This window comes from Coturnix japonica, chromosome 1, assembly GCF_001577835.2.
Source record: "Coturnix japonica isolate 7356 chromosome 1, Coturnix japonica 2.1, whole genome shotgun sequence".
Classification (NCBI taxonomy): domain Eukaryota; kingdom Metazoa; phylum Chordata; class Aves; order Galliformes; family Phasianidae; genus Coturnix; species Coturnix japonica.
In genome coordinates, this window is record NC_029516.1 from 160,001,950 (window position 1) to 160,014,335 (window position 12,386).

The following is a 12,386-nucleotide window of genomic DNA, read 5'->3' on the forward strand; positions in this document are numbered from 1 at the left end:
CTGAAACTTAAGCTGTGAATCCTTTGGACATGAGAATCCTTATACCTAAGAACTGTTGTGAGAATGATAATTAGCTAACATTGTAACGGCCTACGTTAACAGCATAACAACATGTGTTCATAGATTTCAAGACCTTAAGTACCTGATCTGATTAATTCAGTGAAAACTTCAGGAGATCATAAACTATTAAATGGTGCTTATGTCCTGGCAGTTCAATAAATACATGGTGTACCCGTAACACTGCAAGTAACGACTCAGACAAACTGTTCCAGCACCTGCTAACTTAGGTTCAGGGGTTACTGGCCATCCTCTGTGTTGTAATCATTGTTCCTGTGCACCCTGCCCTTGATCCGTGGGTTAAACTGTCTGCCCAGCTTCTAAGGTTTGGTTTTGATATATATTAATATATGTGTATTTTTAACAGTCTGAATTGAAAGGGTATTTCTCCTATTAAAATTTTATAAAAGTGAATAATTTTGTAGTATTCAATTCTTGACTGACCAGATATTCAGTTGTCAGCTGTCCCATGGGGGCACTTCAGCTTAACATCCCCACACAATAACGCTGCATTTAGACACTCCTCTTGAAACTAATAGATCTTGTCTGCATACCTTTAGAAATTTCTGAGTAAAGAAAACATAGAATGTTTTTGAAACACTACAGGCTTGGGGCAGAGCGGCTGGAAGTCTGCGCAGAAGAAAAGGACCTGGGGTGCTGGTCAACACTCAACATAAGCCACCAGTGCACCCAGGTGGTCAAGAAGACCAATGGCATCCTGGCTTGTGTCAGAAATAGTGCAGCCAGCAGGAGCAGGAAGGGGATCCTCCCTCTGTACTCAGCCCTGGTGAGGTCACATAACTTCTGCGTTCAGTTTTGGGCCCCTCACTGCAAGACATCGAGGCCCTGGTCCGTGTTCTGAGAAGAGATCGAAGCTGTGAAGGTTCTGGAGCACACATCCCATAGGGAACACAGAGCTTAAAAGACACCTATGTCAGGAAAACTATCTTGTTGACGGGTATTCCTACAGTTAGTGAATATAATTCTATCCAGTTTTCCTAAATCATGAATTCGTATAGTTTGTTTTTCTTTTTTCTTTTCTTGCTATGAGATTTCTGATTCCTACAGACAGTTTAAGAATCAGCATTTCAGTACTATTGGTAATAATTGCATCAGACCATTTACACTGTAAACAGCCACCTAAGTTACCTGCACAAATTGCTAGCAATAATCAGCATTACAGTTTCAACTACAGCATGACTTTAAAACACACTAATTAAAATAATTGTGCAAGCCATTACTTAGAACTTTACAGGATAGGAATAAAATTATTAAATGAGAACTATTAGTTAAGCACATTTTGTTTCCTGAGACACTGCTATCACAACTGCAATGTTTTATAGACAATTACAAAGTAAATGTACTTTCTGATTCTGCTGGTGAAAAGTAACACATTAAAACAACCTAATATTTAACAAGGATGAACTGTGGCTCTGTTTTCATCCCCTGCCAGAAGTTCAGACTAGGACACTCAGTATTTTAGAGACATGTGATTTCTTTTTTTTTCCTCTATACAGACTCACACTTCCACCTCCTCCACATCCCAACCCACCCATCTCCCAGCACACACTACAAATGCTCCTCCTCTAGTTTTTTTCCTCAGGCCTTTTTATAGTTCCCTGCTCCTCCCCTGCACTAATCCCACCTCCCCTCCACAGCCAATAGTGGTTTTCACCTCCTCTGTGCATGCTGAGTATGCTCAACACAGATAAAAACATGGAGGAGGCAACTTGGGAGCTTCCAGTCTGTTAAGTCAAGTCTTCCACTGCTGTTTGACCACAAAAATGAACATAGAAGATGGTGAGTGTATACTTGCTCCACTTGGGCTTTTTCCTCCTGCCAATATAAGCCTTACTTTTCAGCCCCTAATGAAGCCTAGAACTTTCCACCATTTCTTGGCTATGGGTTTTTGATGCCTCTGGGCTGGAGGTATCTTCTGTTCTTCCCATGTGAGCTGCAGAGGAGGGAGGAGAATTGCTGCTCTATATTTTAGAGGCTCCAAGTACTAGGTCTAAAAATTCTTATGCTGATACACAAAAGTTAAACTAATGTTTGGTTTTTTTTTTTTCTTCCATGACTTACACTAATTTCAACTTAATTTTCTCTTATTTTCCTTTCTTGTAAATCTCTCTTTCTTCTAATCTATCAATGTGTTGGCAGCTTGTGCTCATTAGTGTGTCTGGCTATCAAAAACAAAGGCTTTTCTTATGTCCTAATAAAATAACTAATGTAGAGTTATGTGGCACTGTTACTGCTACATTGATGGTAATGGAACAGTTCAGATGTCATGCCCACAGATCTCTTGTTTTGGTCACCAACAGAGCTTGTAGGCCACGTAACTGTTCTCAAACTCCTGCACAAGCTCCTCCTAACTTGTTTGCTGAGCTCTTAATTTCCCTACATCACAGTCATAAGGGTTAGAAAAGACCTCTGGAGATCACTGAATCCAAACCCTTGCTAAAGCAGGTTCCCTACAGTAGGTCGCAAAGGAAAATGTTCAGATGGGTTTTGAATACCTCCAGAGAAGGAGACTCCACAGCCTCTCTGAGCAGCCTGTTCCAGTGCACTGTCACTCTAAAATAATTTTTTCCTCATGTTGATGTGGAACTTTCTGTGCTCTGGTTTGTGACTGTTGATCCTTGCCCTGTTGTTGGGCACCACTGAAAAAAGCCTGGCCCCCTCCACTTGACAGCTGCCCTTTAGATATTTGATGAGATCCCCTTTCAGTCTTCTCAAGGCTGAACAGTCCCAGGTCCCTCAGCCTTTCCTCCTAAGGGAGATGCTTCATGCCCCTCACTTTTGTGGCCCTCTGCTGGACTCTCTCCAGTAGTTCCCTGTCTTTCTTGTACTGAGGTGCCCAGAACTGACACAGCGCTCCAGATGTGGCCACAAAAGGGCAGAGTAGAGGAGGAGGGTCACCTCCCTTGACCTGCTGGACACACTCTTTTTAATGCACCTCAGGATCCCATTGGCCTTCTTGGCTACAAGGGCACACTGCTGGTTCATGGCCAACCTGTTGTCCACCAGGACACCCAGGTCCTTCTCCATAGAGCTTCTTATCAACTGGTCTACCACTGAGTCTTGCTTTTGACTCTCAAAGTCTAGTCGTTCATAAGGCAACTTCAGATTTAAATATGCATCTCAGTAATATCATTGAATATTGAGATAACCTGTAAGTAATTCCAAGTGGGAATGATGATGATCCTGTTCTCAAAACCATGTTTCCAAAGTCCAAAATACATCTCTTTTATCTAGGATCTTTTTTTTTCTTTAAGTAAAAACTTGTGTACACAAGGTAAACACACAGAGCTTCAATTACACTTTGGCTAAACAAAGTTCTTTGTAATATGTGCCAAGTCATGCAATTTCAAATCAGTCTTTAAAGAAGCAAAACTGGTATTTGCTGTAATAATAGAACAGTGCTTCTGAGCCATAAACTGGCAAGGCCAGGTTTCCTGCATGCTGTTGCCCCACTTCCTACAATCTTTAGGACCAGTGGCCTGCACTTGACTCCTCCATTTCTCACCTAATGGTAGCTGCAGTGTTTAGGTGCTGAGGTCAGAGAGATGGTAGTTTGGTTTTCTTTCTATCCACTGTCCCATGGGTGGTCATCACGAGGCCTTTAGGAATTTATGCTTCTGAGATATTGGCCTCCTTGTTCCATGTGGCTGGAATTCGTGAAGCGCTAGGGAGGGGAATGGATATTTAAAATGATTATGTAGGTTTTTAAATTTCTTTCTTGGAAATTAGAAGAAACAATAACCAAACTGATCCACTGACATTCAGTAATTATGAAGGGCTTAATTTGGGGGGGGGGGAAGTCAACTTTTTTTTCCAGTTTACCATTAACACAACACTTACAAGTGGTTCTCAGCTATGCTAAGCGTGCTGATCTTTGGTAGCAAACAAGTCTTATTTTTATTTCTTTTCAGGAACATCCAGCATGATAACAGAAAAACAAGGTCAATAAAAAAGCATTATCAGAATTCAGGAAGAAAGTAGTTTGAATGATAATGGTGCTTCCCTGATAAATAAAGCATGGAATTGACTTTAAACTTGAACTTGGGATCCAGAGCTTTCTGCAGCCCAAGCACTATGGGATGGTTTGCTGCTCCTTCAGGAAAGGCCGCAGCTCCCAAGGCCGACTCTCCCAGCTGGGTGTGTTTCAGTGGGACTCAGAACCTGACCATCTCTGAAGCTGTGGCTCTGATACATTTTGCCACTATGGTAAAACTGAGGATAAAAAATAAAAAAGCAAAACGTTGGCCGTGGTTCAACACGCCTGCATGGAGGAAGGCCGGGCAGGCTGTATTGTGGCAAAGGCTGCTCTCGTCCTGGAGAAGAGACCCCTGCCTGCTGCCTCACGGCGCTGCCCGTGGACCACCGCACATCACCGTGCGGGCAGGGCCGCCCTCACGACGCTTTGGACGCCGTCTCGGCCATCGTCCGTCGGTCCTTTGGATCTCCCACCCGGCGCCAGGAGCCGGCCCGGCCCCATCGAGGCCGGTTCCCTCCCGTCGGGGGACCGAGGGCGGCCGGCCGGGCTCGAGGAGTGGCCGCCGAGGGGCGCGGCGCGCGGCCAATGGCAGCGCTCGTAGCAGGAGCCAATGGGGGCGGCCGTGACATGGCGGGACCGTGGGTGGGGAGCGGGTGTTTTTAAGGCGGCGGTGTCGGCCCGAGCCGTGTGTTTGTGTTCGTGGTGTGTGTGTTTGTGGCTGCCCGGCATGGAGCCCACCCGCGTGGCGATCATCGGCAGGTGAGGGGCTGCCCGCCCGCGGGGGGGCGCTGCGCGGGGCGGCGCGGCCATGTAATGCAACGTAATGTAATGCCATGCAATGCAATGTTGGGCCTCGGGTGAGGGGCGGCCGCTGTGCCGCAGCACTGGGCAGCAGCGGCTGTCAGCGGTGTCGGGCACGGGAACTGCCGGCTGGGGCCGGGCGGGCGCTGCCAGCGGCCGGGAGGCCTCCGTGCGCCACGGGAAGTTCTTCCGTAACGAACGGCCTCATGCGGGTGTGCGGCAGCGCTGACCGCTGTGCTCCGTCCCGTTTATGCACGAGTGGAGGCTGAGAGCTGTAACAGCCGGGAGTGTCATTGAGCTGCTAGGGTTCCCTGGTAGGCTCTGCAGTGCTATCACAACGTACGGCGCTATCTCTGGCTCCCGAGTGCTTTGCTTCACCTTCTTGAGCTCAAGCCGACGGCCTCTATTTGACCACAGCCCCGGCCGCCGGAGCTCAGCAGCACGTGTCCGGCGCTGCCATGTGACAGCACGGCCCGCCCGCACCGCTGCGCCGCCCGCCTCGAAGGCGAACGGGTGGGACCCCGGGGGCTGAGCTTCCAACTGGAGCCCGGTGACGGCGCTTCGTGTCCGGGAGGGCAGCGTTAGTAACGGGTTGAGGTGTTGCTGTTGTGTACAGTGCAGGAATGGCACGAGGCTGCTGCCTGCCATGAGCAGCTTTGTGTGCTGCTGAGTTCTAAAGAAAGCAAATCTCACCATTCTAACAATCTGAATGTGAATAAAATTTACTTTGTTGTTTTAAAATGTTAATTTAAATACCCCTTATTAATAGTACAGTTTGAAGAGGTGTTACTAGTTTGTAAAGGTATTGGTAGCCCAGGTATGCTTGCTTAGAGTTCAAGTACTTCTAGTTGACAAATGGCTGCTGTGGCCACCATGGCCTGTACCTCATCTGTAAGTGCACCTATTCTGTAGCTTGCTTGAGAAATGCAGGCCTCTGGGTTGCTACAGTGTGTCTGATTTATAGTTTAAGTTGTATGCTTTAAGTGGGCAGTAGGTTCTCATTCACCAACACTAAATGTAAAGTTTCACTTTATTTTTGCCTCAGTTATTTCCTCTGACTTTTTTCCTCAAAGCTTCCTGTTTTGTTCTCTTTTATTTGTTCTCCTTTAGATAAAGCCTGATCATGTTCCTATTTTTTCCTTTTCCTTCTTTTTTCTATCTGGTCTGTGGACTTATCTCTGTTTATTCCCCCCCCCACATTCCTTTAGTGTTACCCTCCCGGCCTTTCCTTTTCCCAAATGCCAGAGGTTGTTTAAGTTTAGTGATACAGGGACAGCAATGTGGGAAGTGGCAGAAAATGCGTGTAATGATCAGTGCTGTCACTGTGACAGTTGAGGCCGTGGAGTTCTTCTTGCTGGGGTTATTGCTGTTTGTTTTTAATGTGATCTGAAGTTACTTAATCTTACTGCACTGTGTCTCAGTGCTTCAATCTGAAGAAGCTAATGCCCAGTAATAAAACTATTTAAGTTAAAACCAGCATTGCTTTGATGTAATGTTATTATTGGTTACTACAAATCTCTCAGTAATGGACCACAGATAATGTGGTTCTTTGCACTAGCTTGTAGGTTAGGATTACAGCTGACAAAGCTATTGACACTTGAATCTCCAGTGTCCCAAAGTAATGGTTCCTGCTCCTTAGAATTCTGCTGTTCTTCCATTTATGACTCCTTGTTATCATTCTCCCTGCTCTCAGAAGCTTCTATACAACTAGTGAAGGTTATTTATTTGCTGTAGAGAGAGATTAGATTCTTATTAATATGTAACTGATCTTTAGATTAAATGCTCGAGAATCCAAACTTTGGTTTAGTTCTCGAAGTGCTCGTTGGACCCCAGAAGAAAATACTTATTTATTAATTGGTTAATATTTATTTCCTTTTCAGTGGACTCATTGGTTGCAGCTGGGCCATGGTGTTTGCTGCTGGAGGCTTCAAAGTGAAACTTTATGACATTGCACAACAACAATTAACAACTGCACTGGAAAGCATTCGGTAGGTCTCCTGATTTGCTGTCATAGAATCACTTGGGTTAGAAGGATCTAAAGCCCATCCAGATCCAACCGCTTGCCATCAACAGGGCTACTGCCCAATAGCTGGGGCTGCCTGGGGCCCCATCCATCTTGGCCTTGAGCACCTCAAGGTGGGGTATCTACAGCTCCCTGGGCAGTCTGTGCCAGTGCCTCACCATGCTCTGAATAAAAAAATTGTTCCTAACATCTAACCTAAACCTCATCTCTTTTGGTTTCAAACCATTCTCCCTTGTCCTATCACTGCCTGACCATGAAAATGACTGACGTTATAATGAATCTGTGGGATTTTTTTTAACTATGAGTGAACAGTCTCATTTGAGGGAGCATAGATTTTGGGCATTAAAGAAGATATTAGCACAAAACTATGACTACTGTTACTAACAGAAGAACTGTGTTCCCAAATCTCTTCTGAAGAACACTTCAATTATTAAATAAAGATTTAAGAGCTTAAGTTTAGATTCAAGTTCTTGAAACCATATCTTCTGTGATTAGGTTACCTATAGGCTAAGCTTAAATACGGGTTGTTTTTTGTGTAGAAATACAACAAGAGTGTTTCAAGATGCAAAGAGGCTAATATGATTGCTAAGGAGCTGTACTATTATTACTAGTTTTCTGTAATTAGAAATATTTAAAAATTTGAAGCAACTTTTTTGGAGTTCTAGAAGAAGAGGTAGCCAGTTCTGCTGAAGGCACAACTACTGACCAGTTACAGTAGAGGCTTGGAAGCACCTTAAAATGTGTGAATTTGAGGGCTTGAGCATGAGAACAGTCTGTGCTTGGGAGCAGTACGCCCCAGCCCTTTTCTCTGATAACCCTGTTGCACTGTGGTGAAAGTCCTGTTCTTTGGGAATGTCTGAGAGGTATAAGTTCAAGTCTTGCCAGTCTTTCCCCCCCCACCCCCCCGAGCCTACAGTGCCTTGAAATTGCATATGTACTGAGTGACTCTTAACCATATTGCTTCTAAGTATTTCTCTTAACCTTCCCTTGAACCTGCATAAATCTTTCTGTGACCTCCTTCCCAGAGGACTTTGTGATGTACAGGTTTACTGCTCTCTGCATGAAGAGCTATTCCCTTTTGTTTGCTTTGAGCGTGGATCCTCAGCTGCTTTATTTGGCCACTGGTTCATAAGTTAGAAGGAACAGTGACTGGTCCTGTTTACCCTCTTCTTGCCAGTTCTGGAAATCAAGTTTGTGGGAGGGGGCATGCGCTGATAGAGTGATTCTGCACACAGCCTTCTATTCTTTACCAGCACTGAATTCTAAAGTTCTGGTTGTTTGATCATGAGTATCAAACTAAATGTTTCAGTGTTTCCTTCCTGCTGTCTTATAATGAAATGTAACTGGTACGTGGCAGCTGGTTTAGGCATGAAGTTTCACCTGAGAAAGAGTTACAGTTTGTTTCACTCTGAATATTTTGAGTGACAAGGCTCATATCAAGGGTCTTCAGGAGCCCTTTGTTGAATTAGTTCAGTTCTTAGAGTTTGGAGGTTAATCAGTATGCAATATTTAGTGAGATTTGCTTCTTAAAGAAAGAAGAAAGATTTGATAGTGATGGAGGGGAAATCTTTCTTAGGTGGTGGTTTGTCTTTGTGTTTTTATTCCTTCAAAACTCTGCATGTAGATGTTAGTCAAACCTAACATATCTGTTACTGCACCTGTATGAGGACACTTGCATTTATTTTTTTTTTGCAGAATTGCTGTCATAGCAAAATCCACAGTAAGACTATAGATTACTGAGAATAGGAGGAGTTCTGCATGCTATGTTAGTAAAGCCAGCACTCATCTCTATTCCTTGTCTAATAGCAGAATGAAGACTTCAGTCTTCCAAGGTTTTCAGCTTGAAAAGGAGAAACATAAATTACTGTGCATAGCTGGGTGGAGCTATTTGGGTGTGTCAGTGTACTGTCCTGTGCCTGTATGTGCTGTTCCATAGGAGTTCAAGGCAGGTTTTGCCCTTTACATAAGGTGTTCTTAACTCAACTTATAATTAACTTATGTGTCTTGGCTGTTCTAACATCTTAGTTAAAAAGTTTAGTTCTAGAAAAACATAGCTTTTGTGACAAGAACACAAGCAATGCAGTTGTTGGTTTGTTTTTATTTTTTCCCAGCCAGTATTTTAATGATTGAATCTGTGAAAATACAGTTAAACTCAAACATTCTTTTGGCACCGATTTCATAGCATGTAACCTGCAGTAAATCTGTTTGTGTTACTGGGAAGATGTTTTTATAAGAGCTGGAACTCCAGCAGATCCTGAAGGTTCATAGGGGAGAGCAGCAGGATCTGCCTGATGAAGCTGAGTGACAGAGCAGTTGGTAGTTACTTCTCTGAGCTTGCTGGGATTTGCTTTCTGGGAGATTTTTATGATGCAGTTGTGGGTGTGTTGTTTTGGTGTTTGTGTGGCTGTGGTTGTTGTTGTTTGTTTGTTTTTTAGTTCAGTGTTGGAAAGAGTTTTGTTCTTTAGCCCATGGCTTGGAGTATGGAGCTATTTTAAAGTATTAAACTGAAGAGTCCAAAAGAATGTTCTTAGTTTTTCTTTTCTAAACTAAGGAGAAGAAGATTTGAGTAGTATGCAGCACTTTCATAAGGAGTAGAAATGACCTATTATGTGACTCACTTTTTGTACGCTGGCTTGTAACTCGTTGTTCTGAATCTATACAAGCTGTGTAAGAAGAGCTCTTCAGGATTCCTTAATGTAGTGAATTTAGGTCTCCCAAAACAGCAGGTGCACAGATCTGCAAGAGAACAGGCAGGAGGGTAGGATGGACCTGCAGTTGATGATGAAGGCCTGCTTTTATCTGCATGGAAACTCTGAAATGTACTCTGCACTATTTCCGGAATGTGTGCCCTAAAATGAGACCAAACTATGGAATTTGCATATGGAGCATGTGGAAATTTGTAACAGGTTACCACAATAGCAGTGGACCAGATACAGAAAGTGCAATTATCAAGGCCTAGCTTAGCATGGTAGATTCATGGCCTACCTACCTGCTGACGTGCACGTGGTAGCTGGTACCCTGACACAAAAAGTGATTTCATGCTGGATTGAACTGGGTGTACCAGTAGCTTGATTAACCAGTGCCTGCTCTAATGGAACAACCTTTTTTCCGGAGAATAGGGGGAAAAAAAAAAAAAAGTCAATTGAACAACTTCATGCCACTTGATTTACTGAAAAAAACCTGTAGTAACCTGCCTTGGAAAGCGTAACATTTCCTATCTGACACTTCTGAGTCATTGTGATTCTGGTTTGATTGCAAGATTGCTGAACTTTAAAATAACAAAAAACAAATAGCACAGTATTCCTGAAATTAAATGCAAAACCTACAGTGTAGTGCATACTACACTCTTGCCCATTGATTGTTGTGCAGGTTTCTTTCAAATAGGCACTGTGCTACTATTCTATAAAGAATTATGTTGCTGATAAAGATAAAACACAGTGGAAATGTTGCACTAATATTAATAAGGTAATGAAGCTGTGGAAGGAATATTGTGTAGAAGAAGTGGATGGGAAGTTTGAGACTGGTCTAATTGTTCCCCCAAGACAGTCTTAGGACAGCAGTTTCTTCTGGTCATGAGGATGAAAAGTTTCCAGGTTTTTAAGGAACTATGGGGCCTGGAGCTGGGTTTCTGCTGTGATGCAGTTGATAACTGCTTTTCTGAAGTTCTGTATTCAGAAATGTGTTTTCTTCTGGGTGTGAATGTATCTTTCGATGAAGACCTTATGGATACCAAGTCAAGCTTTTCAAGCTTTGCATGTGGTACAGCCGCAGTGTGAAGTCATGTGGTGTGTCTTCCAGCACAGACTGCTGTGTCTGTCTTTTCAGTCTGTGCTCTTGGGGACAATCGTTCTGAAATTGAAGCTGCTCTGAATAAAAAGTCATCCAGTAGAGGTCAGTGGTGCACTGCTGTGTGCCTTAACCTGTCTGTTACTATTTAGTGCATCTTAAGTATTGGGGAGGCTCCCTGCCATTGCTTATGCTTCTGTGACAATGTAGGACCCAAGGGGAATTTAATTTAGCATTTGGAAAACTTGGAGTTCATCTGTGGAATAAAACAATCACACTGATTATAAATGTATTAGTGAGGGTGGCAAAGAAAAGAAGAACAAGGAGAAATGTCTGCTCAGGGAGGGTAGGTTTAGGTTAGATATAAGGAAAAAAAATTTTTTTTACAGTGAGGGTGGTGAGGCACTGGAGCAGGTTATGTAGTGCTGTGGTTGATGCCCTGTCACTGGAGACTTTGAAGGTGAGGCTGGATCAGGCTCTGGACAACATGGTCTAACTGTGGTGTCCCTGCTCATTGCAGGGGAGTTGGCCCTTCCAACTGTAAGGTTTCTATGATTCTGGTAGTTATGACCTTTTAATAAAACCATGTCGTAACTAGTACAGTTTAGTTATGTTGTACTCAAGAAAATACAAGAAGTCAGAATTTTACTTCAGCTACTGTGCCTGTGGAATTTGATAGTTGATTTCAGCTCAAACTGAAGATTTGAGGGCCTGCTGAATCTTGGAGGTTGGACTTCTTTGTAGTTTAGTAGGAACTGGATTGTATAAGAAACTTCAATTGTCTTTGTATAGGAAACTTTTATTTTTTCCTAACTTAAGAATACTGTGATCTAAATGGTTTGTGTTTTGCTATTTTCTGCAGGGAGAAATAGGTACTTCTATCATAAGATGAGACATAGCATATTTGAATGCCAAGAAAAAAAGTCAAAGGCACTATGTTATCCTCTCTGAAAGAGAACTGAAGGTGATTGTCTCAGAATGTGCTGACAGGGGAGGTGAGATTAATCTCCCTCATTTTATTTAGGGAATCTAGAGGAGGAAGTACGAAACTATGAAACTATGAAGTTTATTATTAGATCTATGGATTCAACATTTCTTGACAGTAAAGAGTTCTATATAAAAGGATGGATTGACAGAGTGTGAATGTGTTAGCCCATGTTGTTCAGCAAGCAGTCTGAAAAGCATATTGTAAAAGATGGAGGTGGAGTGGCTGACATCCCTCTCCCTCTTCTGTTAATTTAAAATGTTGCTTGGAAAGCTGTTGATGGGCTTCTCACCCCAACTTCATACAACGGCTGAAAGCTGAGGTTCAGTCGATCCCTGTCTGCAGTACCTCTGCTTAAGGTTACTGCTGTAAAGGTGGCTGCAGCTGCCTGGCTGGTAGAGGTGAAGAAGTGCTGCCTCAGTGTAAGTGCCGGGGTTGGACTGGAGACGAGGTCTGGAGCTGATGCTACCCTTATCTCAAGGCTAATTGTCTTCCTGGCTTCATAAGGATTAAGAGCAGCGTCTGCCTCTGGCTGCTGTAGTCAATATGGCAAATGTTTGGGGTCCCCTGTCTCTTCTGGTGTCTCTAGGTGCAAACTAAGTCCAGTGGTACTGTCCCAGAAATTCCTTCATGCAGACTGTCATGTGTGCCCTTGAGTCACAGCCACTTAGGAAACATGTGGTGGATCATTACTTGTTTCTATATTCAGCTGTATGATTTTTATTATACAGCAATAC

General features: G+C 43.5%; 1 protein-coding gene across 1 annotated transcript in view; it reads left to right on the forward strand.

Annotated features, from left to right (window-relative positions):
- Positions 1 to 4,673: 4,673 nt before the first annotated feature.
- Positions 4,674 to 12,386, forward strand: part of CRYL1 (crystallin lambda 1) — a 42,626-nt gene continuing 34,913 nt past the window's right edge. The window contains exons 1-2 of the mRNA XM_015852166.2: positions 4,674 to 4,813; positions 6,736 to 6,843. Of these exons, the coding sequence (XP_015707652.1) occupies positions 4,782 to 4,813; positions 6,736 to 6,843 (140 nt within the window). The 5' untranslated portion in view covers positions 4,674 to 4,781. The remainder of the gene's footprint in view (positions 4,814 to 6,735; positions 6,844 to 12,386) is intronic.